At 42.4% G+C, this 22,744-nt stretch overlaps 1 protein-coding gene across 1 annotated transcript in view; it reads right to left on the bottom strand.

The window, feature by feature from the left end:
• Nucleotides 1-21,703, bottom strand: part of RNF43 (ring finger protein 43) — a 43,979-nt gene extending 22,276 nt beyond the window's left edge. The window contains exon 1 of the mRNA XM_075263887.1: nucleotides 20,981-21,703. Within this exon, the coding sequence (XP_075119988.1) occupies nucleotides 20,981-21,208 (228 nt within the window). The 5' untranslated portion in view covers nucleotides 21,209-21,703. The remainder of the gene's footprint in view (nucleotides 1-20,980) is intronic.
• Nucleotides 21,704-22,744: the final 1,041 nt, after the last annotated feature.

Below are 22,744 nucleotides of genomic sequence, written 5' to 3' on the forward strand. Positions count from 1 at the left end.
ACACCCTGCATAGGGGGATGATTTGGACAAAAACACCAATAAAACTGTGTGACTAAATACTCCAATGCTATGGAGATAAAAATCGTCAACTATAATGGAGGGGCTCAGCCTTCTTTTTTCTGGATTAACTTATGGCTTTGACTCAGTATCATCATTAAAATCTGCGTTTTACCAAAAAAACAAAAAAAAATCTGTGGGTGAAACCACTTCAAAAGTCAAAACAAAAGCAATACTTTAAAACGTACCAGATAATAGGTAGGATTTACAGGTATATTTTACATAGTCAGGGAGTAATTTATGTCCTATCCTCAGGATATCCCAGAGCTGGGACCTGTCGCTGTCTGACTTGCGAATGGCGGCCCCCTGAACCTAGTCTTGTGGCTGTAAGGAAGAGAAAAATGGATGCATGCAGAATTAGCTAGTTTAACTCCAATATAAGGGAATGGTGATACCTGCTCTTGTCTGGGCATCTCCCTCTTCACTGCAGCTGTGTGATGGGTCTCAGAGGGCCCCTGTTGTTAAGATAGATACATGTCCTAGATCCAGAACCTACACCTATAGGGCCATAAATGTCTGAGATGGAAATACCTCTTTAGGCTGAGGCCCCACATTGCGGAAACTCAGCTTTTTTTGTTGCAGATTTTGTTGCGGATTTTTGAGCCAAAGCCAAGAATGGACACAAAAGGAATGGGTACTCTATAAAAAGTTATTTTACTTATCTCTTCTGTTCAATCCACTCCTGACTTTGGCTTAAAAAAAACTGCAACAAAATCTGCAACAAAAAAAGTTGTGTTTCTGCAATGTGGGGCCTCTGCCTTAAGAAGTAGATTTATATGGGGAGTAGCACATGGGTAGCAAAATAAACTTTGCTGCAAGAGAAATGACATCTCTATTGCCCCAGTTCTTCTCGTAGTGGCCACACATCCCAGGCTGCATTTCAACTGTGATAACATTATCAGTTCCGTCTTTTGTAAAATAGCAAGAGGCATAAAAAGATTACCTATTAGCTGACATAGAAAACTACAGAGCACTGCAAAGCAATGCCCTTAAACAAAGGTGCAATTGTTACTTTATTACATACACCCATTTATGACCTATTTATCAGAAAAAAAGCATATTGTGTACAGCGATTTAACTTTTACAACTGGCGTGTATTGTACACACATCTGAGAAGATGACTGTGGGTGTCAGGAATGAATTGAATGTTCAATAGGTTTACAAAATAAAATGAGACTCGTATATGAAATCCACCCATCTTAATTTACTTATTCTCTTCAATATATAAAATAGCTGTATCTCTGCATTATACCACCTAGAACACTGGTTCTGGTGTCATAAGTCATATGTTACCAGGATTGCAGTTCTAGACATATATACAAAATATATCACTAGCCAAAAACAGGAATATGATTTTGTGATTGTGATTCTATGCATGAACTGTAGTATATACTGCTCAAATTTCCAAAAATGATTTTAGTTAGAAATAGCTTTTTAGCTATAACAACAGTGAAACACAGTGAATCGCAGCTTTCAACTGTACCTACTGGTAACTAAAAACATTGTCAGAAATTTGAGCTGTATATATTACTGTTCAGGCTGAATTAAAAAATCACCTTCCTGACAATGTTTATAACTAGCGAGTTTTGGTTTTTTATAAGTGGAACTGCAATCTGGGTAGTATATAACTTCTTATGACACCACAATTCTGAGTAGTATAAAACCAGAGAACCATAATGCTGTGCCTGTTGACTAAAGTGGGAGTTGAGCTGCAGTATTCGTGCCTGGCCACAATTGCTCTTAGGCACTATAGCCCATGTGTAACTGCCAATATTGAATCCCCAATGGCTACACATACCGTATATATTCGAGTATAAGCAAAGTTTTTCAGCACAGTTTCTGTGCTGAAAAAGCCCTCCTTTGCCTTATACTCGAATCAAGCAAAAAAAATATATATTTTTTTCGGGGTGGGGGTCTATGACCAGCCGCAATAGTAATGTATAGAATCTCCCATAAAATTGAGGGGAAAAAAATGTAAAAAAAATATATATATAAAAAAAAAAAAGTTCTAAATCCCTCCTTTCCCTAGAATACATATAAAAGTACAAAATGACTGTGAAACACAAACACATTAGGTATCCCTGTGTCTGACAGTGCCCGGTCTACTGCAGTGCTCCTGTTCCGTCGGGAAGAGGTTAATAGGAGCACTGCAGATACCCTATACTCAGCGAGGCAAAATTCCAAGTGGGGGTAAAAAAAACCCAGTCCTCAAGCTCAGGGAAGGGGCAGATAGACAACCACAACACCCCCTCCCCTTTCCCAGCATTTACTGCACCCAAAAACTCCGACCATTTTAATTTTTGAAATTTTCCAGTAGCTGCTGCATTTCCCCCCTAGACTTATACTCGAGTCAATAAGTTTTCCCAGTTTTTTGTGGTAAATTAGGGGCCTTGGCTTATACTCAAGTATATACGGTATTGGGTTTAATGAAGTAGAATCTGTGTTTCCAATATACCTACTAGACCTGTGTTTAAGATGCTGGAGAATATCCACTAGAGGGTACTGACAGGGACAGACTGGGTCACCAGGGTGGGTCCAAGCCCTGACCGATAATAATGGGCCACATTAGTCCATTTGGAGAAAACTCACATGACACCAAGGACTTTTTCCTAAAGAGGTTGGCAAGGCTAAACAATATTCTCTAATTAGACTGGGAAAAGTGAAAAAAACCCCGAAACAACCAACCAACCAAAAAAAAAACAAAAAAACCCCACACTCATCTGGTTGTGACATTTCGGATCCATTGCGCGGAAGCCACTGATTTGCCTTAGCGGTCAGGTGACTGCTGAGGCCAATCAACAGCCTCAGGAAAGGAACCGGATGTCACAGGTAGTGACTTCTCCAGTTCCCTTCTTCAAGCCGTTGATAGGCCCCCCTGAGACCAGTCATCTGTCACATGGGGAGGATAAGAGAACAGAGCTGCAGGACCAGATCATGCAAGGGTGCCAGAGCACCAGGAACAGGTTTGTTTTTTTCACCTCCCTGGCTGAATTAATAAATAAAATTTTAGCTGGACAACCCCTTTAAGTGATGATTCACAAATACTATAGATAATTAGATCTTATTGATGATGCATCCTATATGGACATGCATGTGTCCTATATAAAATGAGTAGGCCCAAAGTAGCCCAGTCTGACACTGCACCCCGAGTTATAGTTTTATTATAAGTACTCTCACACAAGACCTATTTGAGTCATTGAATGTCTTACAACATTACTTGTCATTTACTTCCTCTCCACAATGTGAACTTTTATGAACTACCAAAAAACTGTGAACAATCACAGAAAATAAACTAATAAAAGCATTTACAGGAGAACGCGGTCATAATCTACAACCTATGCCATTGATCTAACAACATTTGAGTATTGAGGAGACCACCACAATGTGCAGTTATATATCCGAGATCTATCTTGTGCTGGGTCACTCAATGGCTAAGTGATGACTAGTTGCTATGGATTTACACATGTGAAATTCTGCCCTTTGTTAGTAATAATCTCTTGCTGTGAAGGAATTGGATATGCTATGCAGGCATTTTCTCCAGCAAGATCAAAGACGTGCGTAGGTTTCCTGCCATGACCCAGGTTTAGTATTTACAGTTATTGGTTGTAAAACTTAATGACATTCTGAAACTAGCAAGTAATGCATATAAAAATAAAAGCAGGCCGCTACTATAGAAAAAAACGGGTTGCAAATAATGCGGTTTTGCTTTACAAATACAGACAGTCAAAAGAACCACAAGTAGGTAGTCATGCGGCCCAGTCACATCGAGTGAATATAATGTTCAGTAATGCATGGGAAATCGCTGTGTTACATCAAAAGGGTTCCATCTCCACACAACCTATTTTTCGGAAAATCGATCTCGAAGTTTTGAACGTTATAATTGTTAAATAAATAATTGAATCAGGCTGATGTCTTTACTGTATGTAAGTAATGAAAGTAATTATAGGAAGAGTTTTTTTTCATCTAAATTTCATTAATATAAGCAATGACTTTTGGAGATAGAACCTTATTGTTTCAGAAAACGCCAAATGATAGAACCTTTTTGCTTTGTAATAACATAATGAATGGGAAGAATAGGCTCAGATAACCTTTATACAAAAACTTTCAGTTATTCTAATTCTATTTATTTGTTTTCACAAACAACAATGATAAATGGAAAGAAATAGATGAGTAACTTGTAAGAGTTATATGAATAATAGAAGCTTTTTATGTGAAAAACATTGTTTTTATTAGTATTTCGTGTTTCTGCGCAGTTACTATTGCACAAACTGGAAATCATATAAAATATTATTTTATCTTCAATACAGTTTTGTAATAAACAACATCAACTGCTGCCATCCACCTGAACAGCGATTTGATATCATTCTTTTTTGCATCTGGCACACTAGTTGGGTTCATGACTTTTGGAAATCTATAAATCAGCAAAACTGCATATATCATATAATTACATAACATGTTTGAAGCGGTGGGCAATGAAAGCACACGGACCCCATAGACTATAATAGCCCCCATAGACTATAATGTGTTTTCTATGCAGTGTCCGCAGAGGTTATGCGGAGAGAAAAGTGCTTCATGAACTACTTTCCTATCCGCATGACTCATGCAGAGACCGCATGGAAAGCACATGGACCCCATTATAGTCTATGGGGTCCGTATATTTTCATAAGCTCACCGCTTGTCAATGCGTTCAGTATTCTGTTTGGGTGGTCCCCATGTGAACCAGGCCTAACATTGCAGTACTTACAATCTCTTATGAGAGTTGGCACCTGGTGGTTGGATCACAACTGTAACATTGGAGGAAAATTCCACTGACAAAGAACATCTCAGTGTCTTCATCTATTGATGGGCAATATTCAGATCCAGATGTGCCACTAAGATCAGAGAATTCTTCCAAATACTCAATTACTCCAGCAGAATCACATGTACGCATACGAAACGCCATGTTGGCCTCTTCAACAGAATCCTTCTGCCAAAGCAGATCTCAATCTGCACATGCCCACACCGATTCAGACAGCCGCTCTATTGGCGGAAGGAGATAGAACTTTTTTGCTCTGAACAGATAACAAATCTGGAGATGGAACCATTTTGCATTCACATTTTCTCAGTGAATATCACAGATAATGCTATACTGCTCAAACAACATGTAAAATTGATATACAAAGAACTGCGTGTCACTATTAAGTCACTTTTGACAAAAAGTGAAGATAGAACCTTCTTGATCTAATGCAGCGAAATGTCCTCGGCATTTTAACACTGCAGATAATGTATATCATCATAAAAATGCATGGAGTCTGTGAAGTACAGGACACTCCTTTTCACGGATCAGTCCCTACGGTCTTTTATGGACCCCATTCACCAAGATGGGATTAGTAACAGAGCTGAAAATCAGCACAGTCATGTGACTATAGTCTAAAGCCGGTAACACGAGTGATTATAAGGCAAAATCAAGCCTCTTAGAATCCTGCTCATCTCCAAGTCAAGTATATTAGTAGCAGATCATAATCAGAAATCGCAAGATGGGTGTAAAAAAAAAAAAAAAGTCTCTGATGTGGTAACAAAGCAAAATAATAAGAAGCCGTATAGAGAACTTTGTAACAGAGAACAACATTGCCTTCCCAAATGTTGTTTACATCAAATAAGTAAGGCGGTCGTCTTTGTTACAGGAGCACAGCAGTGGTTTTCCATGTTGTGTACCAGGATACCGATTATAAACAGGCTTCTTAATAATATTAATCTTTGGACGTGTAGTGACATTATTATTTACTTTACGCTGTGCTTTATAAGATACTAATGTTCTGCCCTTACTTTAACCCCGCTCAGACTCCTTGCTTACAATGCAGCTGTGTCAGAGTGGGGCTGTATTAAATAGTTACAGAACTGTAGAAGCGAGAATAATCAACCATGTTATGTTACAGCCGGCACATCTTCCCCCAAGTTTCCTGCTGAAGCTAGAAAACAAACTGCTGGAAAAAGCACCAGAAAAAAATCCTTGAAGAGAGATCTCTATTTACAATAATTATTCAAGTATTTCATAGGTCAAAGATGGCATCTTTAAAGAAGGCCAGTCACCTCTGCTGTCATGACTTGTGTCTGGCAGAATGGTTTTCTATAAGTCCTGAGTTGCAGGACTCTGATATTGTCACCACACTGTGGATGAAGTATTCATTTGCCAGCTCTACCCAAGGACAGACCCTCAATGATCAAATATAAGACCATCAATATACCTGGGAAAGACCTTGAAAGAGGACCAGTCACTGCTTCCACCTACTTTAATTCTTTACATCCTTTAATCCACCTGACTACACAGATTCCAGTGTAGTTATGAATTTTTTCTCTAGCCCCATCATTTCTGAGCAATCGGTAGTTTTCATGTCTGATAATTAGTTTCGCTACTATCAAGTGGGTAAAGTGAGGCCAAAGCAGGAAAGAGGGTAGGAATCAGAGTTCAGACACTGTCCAGAACCGAACAGGTATCAGGGCTCACACCTCTTTGTCTGCTCCTACCTGAGACTGCCCACTTGACAGTACAGAGCTTAATCGGCATATCAGGCAGTCAACTACCTGCACCAATTGCTTGGGAATGCTGTGGGTTACAGAAAACATTCCAGCTGGATGCAAAGAACTGGAATGGAAGGAGAAAGTGAGATGTCCTCTTTAAGGATGACCACACAGGGCTTGATTTTAGGCTAATGCACCACGTTGTAGAAAATCAACTTTTTTTGTTGCAGATTATGTTGAGTTGTTTTGAGCCAAAACCAAGAATGGCTACAAAAGGAATGAGAAATATATAGGAAGTTTTTATATTTCTCCCTTATGCTCAATCCACTTCTGGCTTTGGCTCAAAAAACTGCAACAAAAAAAGCTGCGTTTCTGCAACGTGGGACTTTAGCCTCAGTAACTAAACACGTTGATTTTTGAGCATGCTGAAAAATAAAAAAAAGAAAGCAATAACCCAGATACTTTCGACCTTGTTGGTGACATATAACATCCGAGGACAGGTATGTCTTATCGCTCTCTGATGGAATTTTTGCCCATTTATCCTCACAATATTACAAAGTGTCACACATGAATACATTTATCAGAGGTTTACACATTACAGATGTAAAATGTTCCACACCTTGGCAAAACCTATGGGTAATTAATTCTATTAACATATATATTTGCTGTGCAAATGAGTACAAAATATTGCTCCTCACCAGGGGTGGACTAGGAACATGTAGGGCGTGGTGACCTTTTTTAAGGTGAAATACTCAGCAGATCAACTGCTATGCATTTGTTCACTTCTAGTCTGTGTTGTCTGATAAGGGCAGAAACGTCCAAGTGCAACACATGGTGACAAACTAAGAACTGTAAATAGATATATACATAAAAGATTTGTACTATGTAAACGTATACTTGATACATCAGCAATAAATGACATGATATACAAATTGTGTATCTCGCACGTACTCGGCACATCTAAGCACATCAGCATTTCCAGCCACATTTTAGAAATAGTACGAATGACATCATATAGTCGTCTGAATCATAATGATATATGGGACAGTGTTTATAAAACCAGGGTCAGTGGATGATCATTTGCTTGTCACTACCCAGGATCACTGTCTGCAGCCTAACCACTGTATGACGGGAAGTAGCGTGCCAACAGAGATAGTCATGTGTCCATTTTACCGCTTCTTTCTTACCGTTAAAGGGGATGTGTCACCAGCAAATAGCCTATTTTTTAAAGGAACAGTCATTTTCTATACATTATATTGTCTGAAAGATTATTCCCTTAATAGTGATAGTTGTCTACTTGAAGTGTCCTTCCGTATCCTGCTTTCACCTTCTCCAAATAGTCACATTGATCAAAGTGTGACCTCTTTTATTCTAGCATGGGTTGTTGTGCAAATAGGAGGTTTCTCTCCCTGCAGATGCTATTTGGAGATACCATGTAACCTTAGATAAATCAAAGCCTCCCATCAAGGTTCTTCAGCCCTATCTCTTCAGTTCCTGACGTGATCTGCTCTCTATAGTCCGCCTCTCACACCTTCAGGTCACCATGCCACCTTTACCTTCACCCTCATAGTCTCAGATTCTGGAAGGTATATAGTATTAGGAGATCTGCAATGCTTTGCAGAAACAAAAAAAAGATTTGGGTAAAGGTACTAGATCATTGACTGAGTTGGCTGCAAGTTATTGCTGCCCATGGCCATGAGACTGCTGTAGAGAATATCACTGAATGCTGTTAACAGAGCAGAGGACAAACCGAGGCAAGTTAGCGACCCCTATAATCATGTACAGGAAACAGGATGAAATAAAAATTTACAATCGGAAAATAAAAACTGGACCCACCATTGAGGATCTTAATGTTTGTCACATGACACAGGTGAGGACCACAACGGAGTGGATACCTCACCAATGTAGACGCTGGTAAGAAGATTACCTACACCACAATTTACATCAGTTATTGGCTAGAAAATAAAAAGGTTTGCGGGAGCTTCTTTAAGTAATAATAGTTGAAAATATTCTACTTAAAAGGGGTTTTCTAATGAAGGCAAGTTATCCTTCCATAGTGGAATTGGCTATCTCTGTCGCTCCCAATAAAATGAATGGGGTAATGAGCGTGTTGCTCGTCCACTGCTCCATTCAGAGCAGTCAGACGTCCAGTGATCTGCAAGGTATCCGTATCCTATGGATTGAGGAGGACTTGCTTCATGGGAAATCCTATTTAACAGACGTAGGAATGAAGATTTTCCTATTACTGTGGAAAATCCTGCTGACCACAGCTGCCACACATGTATTAAACCAGCAAAATAGAAAAGTTCCCTTTTTGCAGATGCAAGAGGAACTTTATTTGAAGCTTCTAAATCAAAAGCCAAATCAAAGAAAAACATTAAGCAATTTAATGACATTGATCTCTAGAAAACATCCTTTAAATCGTGACATCTGGATTTCATATTCACCCTGATGACTGATCTCCTTGCCTTGGAGATGATCATTACAAGGGTTTGGTTTGTGGCCATACAAAATAATATATATGGCTACAGTTAAATAATTCAGCAAATGTGGAATCATACACTGCTGGATCAACAAATGTTTCTTACTTTGTCTGAGTGTGCATGTGTTCTAAATGGGGAAAAGGAAGTAAACCGCTGCCATACATATCTGTCTAATCACTCTTTTCCATGATATCATCTGAGGTAGTATCCCATATACAATAGGTAATCGATGTGTTCACCCAACACTGCTCTAATGTGTATGGGGTCATTAGTGATACAACTGATGCTCCCAAATTGAGTCGGCCAGATCAGCTGTAGTGGGCACCAGAAGCTGCTGCATTAGATGGGGAGTTTGCTCTTATTCAAGTAATGGGAACAGAGCTGCTGCCCAGTGCCTGCTTTAGAGGTGGCATGGAGAGTTGGCGATCCACTCCTATTACTAGACTAACAACAAACTGCATCCACTGCAGCAGCTTCCAGCACCTGGAGGGTATAGGAACAGCTGATCAGTGTCAGACCCCCACAGATCAGACACTGAAGACCAATCCTGTGGATAGGTCACCACTGTTATATACATTAGGGCGACAAAACCCATTTAAATCAGATGAAGAATTTTATTAAGTCATTACTAAACAATGGTCAGAAATGTTTCTGCATGTTACTAGTATACATATAAAAAAGTGAACAAGGCCAAAATAAAATTTTTATTGGACATAACCTCACCACGGTCCTTAAACGGGCAGGGTATGGTCTACGCTTGGCACATGTCTCCACTGGTTTAGGACACCTTTTGACTCACTGTGATTAGCATTTCTTGACATGCATCGCACTACTAATGGGTGTCTGCCTTAGCTATGTTTAAGAAAATCTGCACAAACCGCTTTTTAATAATTCGTAGAAATATTGCGCAAGGTCCTCATTCCACAACTATCTTAGCATTTAGAACTCTTGTCAGAGAAAGCTCAGTAGTTTTATATCACACAGTACGGAGGTAACACCTTCTTGTGGAGTATGATTCACTTTACAGGGGATACTCAATTTAGAAAACCCATATTCACCCACATTGATATGGAAATCAGGAACATGTTTATGATGAGCTTCAGTGAGCACCTCCTGCATTACACAAATAAGGGCTCATTAACAGTTTTTGAGGGTATGTGATGTCCTTAGCAAATGATCTTGCTCATTTTCAGGTTGTGTTCTCTCCATGGTTGATTAGTCTTTTAGGGCCGTGAAAAAATAAATTTTTTCTTCGATTTCCTATACTTTTCTAAGTCTCTGGGTCCATGAAAAAACTTCTGTGTGGTGTTTGTGGTTTTCATAGACCCAAAGAGATTAATAGGCATCCGTGGTGCACAAACGGACTAAAATACATCACCTTTCTGTTCTTTTTCCATGGATCATTTGGTTAATGGAAAAAGAATGAACATCTACAAGTATCTTAACCTAAAAATTTCAATGGGCTTTGTGCAAAGAGTTTACCATGGTGGCGCTGCAGGAAATGTAAACACTTGCAACCAGTTTATCCCAAAGATTACAGGTGAACGCTGAACAAGGAGAGAAATCCAAAAACATGGAGGCAGCCTGAGCTGTGCCTTAGAAGAGATAATAAGAATCTCATTTCAGACTCATTTTGGCTGAATATACCATGCAGACTTAGCTTGGCAGAGTGGTACAAGTCTACAGGGATGTCGGAAGAAGCGTCAGCAATTTATATACCAAACAAAAAGGACGGGAGAGGAATCCATAGAATAGGACAATACACAATGTGTATGGCCAGCTTCGTAGCTTAAACAATGTTCCATACCTATTAGATACGCCTGCTTCTCATGCATAAGGCTATACAAATATATAATATGTCCATACACCGGTCATATGACCAAACTACCACTGCACATCACTCACAAAGGTCTTATTGTGTTGCTTGATGTTACACTTACTATTGTGTGTTTGTGAAATGAGTATTACCTACTTATATTGACCTTTGTTTCTTCAAGTTCTCAGATGGCCAGAAAATGTTTTGTATGAATTGTAAAGAAAACCCCCCCACAAACAGTAAGTAAAGTAATGGGGAAATTATTAACAGGATTTTTCTTACGCCAGTCTGAATCTCTCCACTGGCACAAGGTTTGGAGGCTCTGGCGTCTTAATAATTCTGGTGCACTCCATTGTGCCAGTATTGAAATCTATGCCAGTCAGGTACTGGCATAGGCTTCTAGTATAACTCATGCCAGTTTTCTGGCAGAAGTTTTAGTAAATTTGTCAGGCCAAGTTATCCCCGCCCCTGGCTGCCTTGGTATTTGTCTCACTCTGCCCACTTGCGTAAAAAGCGGTGATGCTGAAAGATCAGAGTTGCACATCTTTGGCACACGAAACGGCCGTGCCCCAAAGATGCCCCACAACTACATTCATCTACACCAATTTTCTGGCATAGAGTGAATAGTAACTTACCATCGACATTTCTAATATATAGGAAGACTACCTGTAACTGAGGGGTCATGACCAGTGGCATAAATACCAGGGTAATAGCGGTAGACGCTGCCACAGGACCCAGGACATTAGGGGGCCCAGCAGTTCCCTGATTTTTTTTTAATAGTCCGTTACCTACTGGAGTAACCCTGGCAGGTAACAAGTCCTATTTACTTACAGATTCCCACTCCTGCTCATGGCCGCCTGCACCTCCCCATCTGCAGAAGTGGAGGCGGCTGTAATCAGGAGCAGGGATCAGTAAGTGAGGCCACAGGCCCATGAACCCCTACAAACACTATCATTATACTCTGGGGACTTTTCAGGCAACCAGAGTATACTGATTGGAGGGTTGGGGGGGGGGTGAGAAAACATACACACTGTTACTTACCTTTCCTGCGCTGCGGTAGTCTATGGCCTGTTTGGTGACGTCCCAGATGTCAGGTGGGCCAGGTGGCATCATCATGCTTTGTGATGGAGGCCTGGCAAACGTAATGTCTGGTTCAACACTGAAGAAAACTGAAAGCAGTGGGGAGTGCGCCGGAGCCAGGGAGAAGTAAGTAACATTGTTTCTTATGTTTGTATCTTCCCCTTGGTCTCCGATCATTATACTCTGGGGACTGAAAAGAGTATAATAATTGTGGGTGGTCCACAATGGGGCATAATACTGTGTACAGGGGCCACTGTAGGATATAATATTGTGTTCAGGGGCCACTATGGGGCGTAATACTGTGTGTATAGGGGCCACTATGGGGCGTAATAGCGTGTGGAAGAATGTGGTTTGTGCGGGAAGTGGGCCATGTTAAATGCTTGCCTTGGGGCCCAGCCAGTCCTAGTTATGTCACTAGTCGTGGCATTCTATAAAAGGCCATACCCATCGATAATTATAGCTATGTATTTTCTTGAGACGCGGATGTCCATATACCCCCTAAATCAGGTATGTGACTACACACCATTACGCAAGAAGTGGAGAGAATGTAATATATGTCCCCACAAACTTTCCTTTTTTCAATAAATGCTTTAAAAATGCCATAAAAATGTATGCCTGAAAAAACAGCTTGCTCCGTGAACAGATCTGTTTTCCTTGGCATTGACACTGGTCGGAAGCCTTGAGTTGGATAATGAGAAGTTCCCGGCTTCTTGTATGTTGTAACATTAATGACATAATAAAAAGCGTGCATTTCAATAACAGAGCAAGCTCTCTTCCTTACAACCCACCTGCTCCCTCTCCCACAGCCAAGTCCTCACACCAGGCATAAATATTCACCCACTGCTGCTGCACTCATCCCTGCCAGGAACAATCCCTGCGTGTGCGCACAACACAGGCTTTACAAGTAATTAAGGTGCCCGCAAACCTCACCAAGTGTGAAATATGGCTCTTGTATGGAAGGTGCATTCCTCTTATAATACTACAGAATTGTTCTGCACTCTGATCTTTATTTTCTCTTAGATCTTGTTCACACAGGTCATGGAAGACGTTAGCTGCTCTTATGGACAACTCCACCATTTATCTATACAAAACCATCACAATGTTTAATAACAAATTTTAAGAAGAATTGTTTTCAATCCTCAGATTTAGTCACTTCCGTCTCATCTGAGGCTCATGCTTCTGTCATGTCCCTAACACCTGCTTTACACTGCAGCTCTGCTTACTCCCATTAATACAATACTAATCGATCTGTTAAGGCATTTATCTTCTATCATTTCAACTTGACTAAATAAATGTATAATAAATAAAATGTAACATTTAATAAATACCCCTAAAAAGTCACAATTAGACAAAAAAACACAAAACATATCAGATACTGGTACTCAATAGGAATTATACCTAATATCAGAGGGTCAGCAAACATATCAAAAAGCCAAATAAAATTTACTTGAAAAGGAAAATGGTCAGATCTTACCCAAGCTGTGGTCACATGGATGCAGCGGTAATATGCATGGGTGCCAAAACAGTCCCTAGGCTCACCCCAGGGTGCTGTCCCTGTATTTCCTAATAGGGCAGTCCCCAGCTGTATCCTCAACAAAAATATAAATATTCTCCCCACACGTTTCAGGGTGCATTGGCACCGATCATCGGGGACCCACTGCCAGTGCTATGTTTAGACAGCTATAGGAATGCTATAGTTTGGTAATTATTTTTTGACGTGGGTCTTTGTGAAGTACGACCTTCTCCATTCACCACTGTGTTTGGGGACGTTTTTCAAATATATTTTTTCAGAAAACAGTTAGGTTCCGTTATGTGTTCAGTGTTTATGACTGACATCGATGGAAACTCCTGGTTCATCATCAGCGATCCCTGGAGCTAGATAAGTAAATTGTAACTCCATGGACAACCCCTTTAAGAGGTTCAGGCACACGCACCCCCAAGTGCCAGAACTCAAATCTACTCTAGATTTGATGTATACCTCATGCCAATTTGAGCCAAACCCATGAGTGGATTCAGAAGGAAGAAGTATAAACCCTTCTTGAATATTTTCCACTCCTTTCGAAACCATTCCTTTTATTGGGTTCAAAAAACAGCAGCAAAATCCGCAAAACAGAAAAAGAAAGTCTAAATTTATGCAGGGCTGTGGTCGGAACCAGTTTTGGGTGGGCGCAGAGTCACCAACTCCAGCTTAAGAATAAAATGATTAATTATTGATACTGTATAATAAGATTCTCGTTACTTATTAATTCTATTTACCTTCATATGAATACAAAATGTCTTTTTGTGATTTAGAGGAGTTTTTACTGCATTTGTCTGTGGAAAAAGAGACTTGGTGGTTTGGTCTACCGAATCCACAGCCCTGAACGCACGCCAGTTTTCTAGTGTGAGCTATAATAAATCTGCTGGGCCGAGATGTGCCCACCCCGGCCTGCTTTGCTCATCGCCAAAAATGTACCACTTCTGTGCTAGAAAACTTTAGTAAATTCCCCCAATGTGTCGAGCCTGAAACACATAAGTGTGGTACAAAGAATGTATGCCATAATTATAATGAATCATAATTTGTGCACAATGGGGAATTAATAAGAGAGGTGTTTACAAGGCAAGTCTGAATTAAGAGTCTCCCCGGCCTCTCCATAAATCAGGCGGACTCTCGTGGGCCAGAAGGGAAACCTACACCAGGAACTGGCAAACATTTCATGTACAACCTTTGTGGATATACACTAGCGCCTGCCATAACTGCTGAACACCAACTACAAGGATGAAAGGGGTCTTCAGAAAAAGCTGAAAATCATCTCTTTGGCATTTACACATTGGTTTTGAACTTTATCATTTGTTATACATAATAGGATTAACATACAAATATTCGGTGTACGACGTGCTGTAGGTAGGTGTAACACAAGGATCATTCCTACATATCTAGAGAAGACAGACCCTGTCCACATTCCCTATTATATATAAACCAGAACCAAGGACCACTTGGTAGCCATGCACGTGAGATATGTATCTGCAGATCAGAATGGGGGACAAGTGTCACATCGCAATGACACTCCATTCACTGCTATGGGGCTACACAGTGGTCAGACCCCCCTAGTGATTTGACACTTATGCCCTATATTTTGGATATGTGATAGCAACCCCCTTAGGAACCTTTACATTTACAGGCGCTCTCTTAAAAGGGTTGTCCCACAAAGAACATTTACCTATTGTGCCTGGTGAAGAAGTGCTGCAGTGTAAAGCAAAGAGGAGGTAGAAGTCAAAAGTCTCAGTCTTTGGTTTTGAGATGGATTTTAGATAACCTCTCACCAAATGCAGCTGTAGGCAATAAACATCAGAACTAAAGCAGCAGAACTAAAAAGCAACCAGCACTAAAGTACATAAAAGAATCGGCCATAGCTGCTCACAGTTTTATGCATAACATTTTTCATTCTAGTTGATCTCTGGACCATATAAAGTATATTACATAGCAAATACATCTCTTATCATGGATGACATAACAGAGATACTGAATCCCCTTATTGTACATAGGAAGAAAAGGCAACCTGAATATACTAATATAGGGTGCATGCACACTACGTAACGCCGGGCGTGTATGAGAGCCGTACACGCCGGCGTTACAGCAGGGCTGCCGAACACTTCCCATTCACTTCAATGGGAGCGCTCGTAACAGCGGCGTTTACGAGCGCTCCCATTGAAGTGAATGGGAAGTGTTCGGCAGCCCTGCTGTAACGCCGGCGTGTACGGCTCTCATACACGCCCGGCGTTACGTAGTGTGCATGCACCCATACTGGATATCTGTAGAGTAGGGTTGAGCAATCGGGATCGGAAAAGATCGGATTACGATCGGTGATCGAGTAAATTTCACGATCGCGATCGGAATTCCGATCTTTTTAGGCGGAATTGAGGTTGGCGGTTATTTTCCACAATTCTTTGCTACTGGCCAAGCATTGTGGGAAAAGCTAACAATGTTAGCTAGGTCCCATAGGATTGAATGCATGCATCCGGCACACAGCCTGTGCCGGCGTCTGGCCGCTTAACCCCCTGCGCGCCGGCTGCGTCCATTCATTATAAAGGGAGACTAGCTAACATCTCTAGCAGCTAACACTTGCCTGCACAGAACCGCTGCCGCTGGTCTGGTCCCCGCTGTTCTCGCCTCGCTGCCCCCGCCTCCCAGGTTAGTGTTACCCTCGCTGCCCCCGCCTTCTTCCTAGGTCTGTAACACTAACCTGGGAGGCAGGGGCAGCGAGGTGAGAAGAGGAGCGAGAACAGCGGGGACCAGACCAGCGGCAGCGCTTCTGTGCAGGTAAGTGGACACCAGAGGGGGACTAAGTAGCCAGATGATTTTTTTTTTTAATCACTACACAGCGTGGAGTCTAACAATTAGAGCGTTAAATTTTTAGCCTCCATGTTGTGTAGTGAATAGGATAGTTTTTAAAATTCGATCTTCGATTATTAAAAAAAAAAAATACCATTGACTTGCATTGGGATCAGGTTTGAATGGAAAATGATCGGAAATCGGATTTTAAAAACGATCCTAAAATCTCAAGATCGGCTCAACCCTACTGTAAAGTCTAATGCAATGTGGTGTCCGGAGAGTAAACTTCTATATCGCCAGTTCTATGGGTCTGCCTCTCCATGTCCTGCTGAATAAAGTAGGAGGTAGACAGGGACCCTCACAGAGAATATGCAAAAGTAAAGACAACTGGTCACAACTCCACACATGCCTATGTTAGTAAACACTATATAACGTTTAACACACTTTCTACATAAGGTAATATAACAAAGAATGGAGGCCATGGAAGCAAGGCTGCAAAACAGGCATAAGTCCTGAGTTTTGCGGCCCAGACTGTCATGTGCAAGGGGCCTAAAACTGTTAAGCGCCCACATAGCAAAATGCAGCTTTTTCCCCGCAGTTTTTTTTTTGCTGCATTTTCCTGTGTAGTTTTTCTACCTCTATTAAATCTATAGGGAAAACACTAACAACTCTACAACTAAATAACATGATGCGATTTGAAAACACAGATTTTTTTGTAGCTCTTTTTTCCTGCAATGTATGGATGAAATAAAATGGTCATTTGCTTTTCTGATTCTGTAAAACACGATGCGTTTTTGTGCTTCATTTCCACAATGTGGGCCTTGGCCTAAGTGATGGAGATGGTGCAGTTGGACATTTGGCTAAACATGTTTCAATATCCATGCAGTGATTTCCATCTAAATAGCGACAGAGTAAGGCTCCATTGCCACGGAGTAACACGCTGCTCATTTAGGCATGTAAACACTTGTCAGATCCCATTGATTTCAATGGGTGCCGGCTTACACGTGCTACTCATTGAAATCAATGGGAGGCTTTATAAACCATTGATTTCAATGTGTAGCGTGCATAAGCCGGCACCCATTTGAAGCGCCCCGCTCTGACACGTGTTTACATGCCTAAATGAGTGGCGCATTACTCCATGGGATTGAGATATTCTATGAAATCTATTGGCCAAAAGACAGTCGACTACGGCACCCATGTGCTATCCATTGGTGGGAGTCTTGTCTCTTGGATTCCCATTGGTAGTATCATCTCACATGGATCAATATAAGATGTGTAAAAAGCAATAATCTCTAAGAGTATGACAGTACAAACAAAGTTTTGTTTATCTGAAAACACATCAATCACATTATCAATAATGTGATAGTCAGGGCATGTAGCGCTATATGACTGAATTTTATGGATCTGGACTAGCCCAAGAGATGGCATATAAGAAAAGATAAGCTAGTGCACATCCTAATGTTATAGATAAAAATATAGAACCATCAAAGTGGAACAAAGAGGCGCTTGTGTGGCATGATAAAGCTGGCATTCAGAGGGCTATTTTATTTTGGTAATCTGTATAATCAGTTATTCAGTGCCTCATTATAGGAATGATAGGATTACAGGGGGTTCTGCTGCTTATTACAGAGCGGTGGATTGGTCATGTGTATGGAAACTATACTTACTGCATGTAAATGTACAGTATTGTTCTGACAGTAATGTAAAAAAATATGTCCTAATTCTGCCTTTGGTGATGACGCCAATACCTGCCCATATTCATGCACATGCTTCATGTGAATAATTTGTTACCCATCCACTAAATAGGTGACAAATTCTAGATTGAGGTCCCAGCAGCACCAAAGAACTTCCAGAATACAGAACCAAGGCTATCCATCCAATATGACAGGGCAAGGGGGAATTTCAGTCCTTGTCATAGACTTTGAATGTAACATGCTTAACCTCCTCTCCATCTCCCGTGGGCTTGCTGCTGGGAAGATGGAGGAAGGGGGGTGGCAGGGTTGAAGGCCAAATTGAAGAGCAGCTCCTATACCTGTCCATAGTTGCAGCTCTGTCAATTCATTTTCAATGTATGGGTCAGTGAAAGTCCCATCCGAGCGAGAGCGAAAGAGATCAATACACCTACAGATAGCTCTTGCCTTCAACCACATGGTATTTCACATTAATATCTGTAAACCAAGACCAGGAGCGGACCCAAAATATGGAAGAGGTATAAATCTGTCCATTAGTTTTCTTCTGTATAGGTAGCTGTCTTTAGTGTACAAATACTGAAGCCGAGCATCTAGTGTGAGTGTTTCCTAACTTTTTGGGTTGCTCCCTACTGATGTTTTTTCATAACTTGGCAACTGAAACAATTACACGGGTTCCTGGAGTTGTCTAACTGGCTCCTACCCTGCACAATAACCCGTCCACACCTGGTATAGTATGAACAACTTCCAACCATGTTTGTGGCTAGTGATAAATTCAAGAATATATTAGTCCCCTGAATAAACATTCATTCATTCACTCAGTGGGGAGCTGCTTTTAACGCTAAGTCCCCACATTGCAGAAACACGGATTTTTTTTTGCTGTGTTTTTTTTTTTTTAGCCAAAGCTAGGAGCAAATTGAGCAGAAGGAAGAAGTATAAGAGCTTCCTATATATTTCCCATTCCCTTTGTAGCTAGCCTTGGCTTCGGCTAAAAAAAAAAAAACGCAAAAAACAAGCTGCTTTTCTGCAACGTGGGGCCTGAGCCAAAGGGGTTTTCCAATGATTTCCCTGAGTGACCACAATTGCAATCACAAGACTGAAGGGGGGGGGGGGTATGGGGGGGCTGAGTCCTCTGTTTAAATAGAACAGCACAAGCTGTACCCAAAATTCACTTCTATGGAATTGATAAATCAATTTACTTGGCCATCGTCAGTCCCACAGAAGTGAATGACGCGGTGGTCCTGCATGCGTAATGTCATTATATTCACATAGGGGTCCCAGCGATCCCTATCCTGACAGTCACTGAGGGTCTTTGAGTTCAGACCCCCAGCATACAAATCCTTTCACTAGCCTGTGGATAGGAGATAATTGATGTTCATAGAGAAAACAAATTTTAAGGGACATGTTTTTGTATTGAAGAGCTATCCAGAGGATAGGTCATCAGTAAGTGATCTGAGGGGGTTGGACACCCAGACCCCGCTCAGATCAGCTCTTGCAGCAGCCTCCAGGTGCAGTAATAGGAGCTGCACTGCAATTCCCTGGAACCACTTCTATGCTGTCCATCCACTAGCAGCTTCCAATATCCTGCAACAGCTGATTTGTGCAGGGTCCATATGTCAGACCCTCACAGATCACATACTGATGACCTATCCTGTTTGTATCCTGACAGAAACAAATGGGACCAGAAAACTCCTTCAAGAAACCACCTAAGTTGTTCTTGAAGGTAGAGTACCACTTAATGCCATTTGAGTATACGTCACTGTTATAAAGATATGCAAATTATACTAAAACACTGGAACGGAAACTGGGCTGTGAAAGCATGGTAGATTTTCTGTTCATGAAGTTGCTTAATATAATCTTGAAAGTGACTACCGAGGAGGAACATCCCTTTAACGTTAGCTCCTGACCTCATATGAGGTGTAGCAACTGTTTGTACCCCACTGTGTAGTAAATACACTGTATACGTCACTTCAGTTTGGAATTTGAGGGCAAATAATACTCCGACTATACATAAAATACTGCACAATTCTGTTTCGTTAACCAGCGGACTGCACTTTACAGTATATTGTGAGAAAAGCACATTACAGATGGTTGTTGTGGCTGTATATACACATTATATACAAACATTACAAGCAGAAAGCTGCAAAATGAGCCTATAACCAAAACCTCAGCACTTGCATACTGTTCACACTAGCACCTGGGCCGTGACAGCTGGGATGGATCTATGCTAGTCTTGCATGTTAGGCAAGTAACGCCAGTGTGAACAGAGCTTAAACTCTAGGGAAGCATTTTATTTTATGAGAAGCATTAGCAACTTGGCAGCAAGAATATGTCCTGATCTCACACATTACTGGGATCAGATCAAAAGAAAAAATATAATCAGATTATTTCAGCCTCAAAAAACGTCTCACCCGGGAGACAAACGCATAAAAACGTCTCGCAATATATGAGGGACGTGTCACGTGAGACTACTTAGTTATCTGCCATCGTATGAAGGTCATTATTAACCGGCGCGCTCCTTATCTCCACATCACAAGTACATAGTGATTGTGTTAGAAGAGCGGCCATGGACGTGCCGGTGGGTCACACAATGTTGATGGGTAGTGCCAATCGTGGAATAGATATAGTAAAATCTTACAGATTCTTAAGACATTTTAAGGAGACATTGATCCCTAATGTTATTTGCTGGCTAGTTCGGCGTTGGATTTGTAGCACGTGATTGGTCGTCACTATTAACCATGCCATCTTCATTGCTGGGCCTGACCAGGTAGACATGGGGTCACTGTGAGCGCCCATGGGTACAGCCTGTAATGACTTTAGCTTGCTGGGCGAAGATGCCAATTAGCCGCAGGAGTTGAGGTTACTTTCATGTTATTTTTAGAGACTACATAGTTATTATGCCAGGGCAGGTTCTCACCTCAGACAACATGGCAGCACACACCACAACTGTGCCCACACCACCTTGATGTTGCTGCTAATATACATGTAAGAACATGTGGGCACTGGCATTGCCAGGCCCCGTCACATGAGGCCAGGTCACACTCACCTGGAACAACCTGCCCTCGGCGGGTCTCGCATCGGCCACCTTGGCGAATACTCCCTCCACGGTGAAGTTTGGGCTCTCCATCCTCAGGGGGAAGACCCTGACCAGGGCTTTCTGCGTGTGCTCCCGCTCAGTCAGCGCCAGCCTCGCCTGCAGAGTGACCAGAAGCAGCAGCCAGAGGGATGCCAGCTGCAGCCGGGCTCTAGTCATACTGCAGCCAGCAGCAGGCATCCATAGCCAGTCCCGGGAACCCTGCGTGCCAGCAGTGCCAGCCGCTACCCCCAGGGCAGGGGCCCCCCATCCATGGCCTGGACTGTCACGTAATCCTCAGTAGCTGCTCACTGCACAGTCACTTCCATTCATTGACTAATGCTCTTCTAATGGCACCAGGGCGGCTCAGCCTTGTCCATGTCCAGCATCATCTCAGTAGCAGCAGCAGCAGCAACGTGCAGGGCAGCGAGCCCGCAACTCCCAGGGATTGTCCGGCGCACAGGTAGATGAGGCCGTGCCTAGCCGGGCAGTGCCCCCTCCTCAGTGAACACAGCACAGGCCCCTCGTAGCTCCTCTCACATCTCCCTGAGCCAATCCCAGCAGGGCAGTGTGTGGACTCCAGCTCCTGACGCCCTGGCTCCCAACTTCTCTCCCCCAGCTCAGTGCTCTCGGTAGGGACGCTTCCCAGAACACTGAGCCTCCCTCCCCGGGGACTGAGCTGCCGTGCTCCTACCTGCTGACACAAAGTGAGGGTGGAGCAGCTGCAGGCGATCCCCTCCCCTCCCCCCTCGCTGGAGAATGTGGTTCTGCTGGCTCCCAGACTCCCTCTGCAGCCTGGCCGACAGATGGCAGCTCCCTGCCTGCTGCTCCTTGCCTGCTGCCTACTGCCCTCTGCCTCCTGCCCCTGCCTGCTACCCCTGCTCCCTGCCTGCTGCCTACTGCCTCCTGTCCCTGCCTGCTACCCCCTGCTCCCTGCTTGCTGCTCCTTGCCTGCTGTCTCCTGCCTGCTACCCCTTGCCTGCTGCTCTCTGCCTGCTGCTCCTTGCCTGCTGCCCTATGCCTGCTTCCCATACCTGCTGCCCCTGCCTGCTGCTCTGCTCTTCTCTGCATGGGGCTTGTCAGGCAGCACAGAATGGCACAGGGCTACCCCTCACTCCCCGACCCCATGGACGTGCCCTATACTTATCACTACATGCAATATCTACACTTTGGAATATTTTGCCATAGGCTTAATAGTCTAAAGATGATACATATTTTTGACAGAAAAAAACCCCATCAAAACATAGGATTTGTGTTGTTTTTTAAATGCACTGTATTTCATGCGTTTTTTACAAGTGTTGTTTTGGGCATTTATTTGAATACGGGTTTTTTTTAGCAATTTTTCAGGTCCTCTAGAAAAGCTTACAGCAAATGCTGGAAAAAAGCCACATTTAAAGAGGACCTTTCATCAGATCGGGCACATGCAGTATTATATACTGCTGGAAAGCTGAATTCCCGATCTGTGCCCGGTGTAAAGCGCTATGGGTCCCGGTACCGTAGCGCTTTAGTGTCAGAAGGGCGTTTCTGACACTTAGCCAGGGACGCCCTTCTGCCCAGCAGTGCCTATCGTGCTGTACAGTGTGAGTGGGGAGGAACGCCCCTTCCCTCTGCTCACAGTGCTCGTCCATAGACGAGTATTATCAGGAGGGGAGGGGACGTTCCTCCCCGCTCCACAGTACAGCGCGATAGGCGCTGCTGGGCAGAAGGGCGTCCCTGGCTAAGTGTCAGAAACGCCCT

The sequence above is a fragment of the Leptodactylus fuscus genome, chromosome 2 (genome assembly GCF_031893055.1).
Source record: "Leptodactylus fuscus isolate aLepFus1 chromosome 2, aLepFus1.hap2, whole genome shotgun sequence".
NCBI lineage: Eukaryota > Metazoa > Chordata > Amphibia > Anura > Leptodactylidae > Leptodactylus > Leptodactylus fuscus.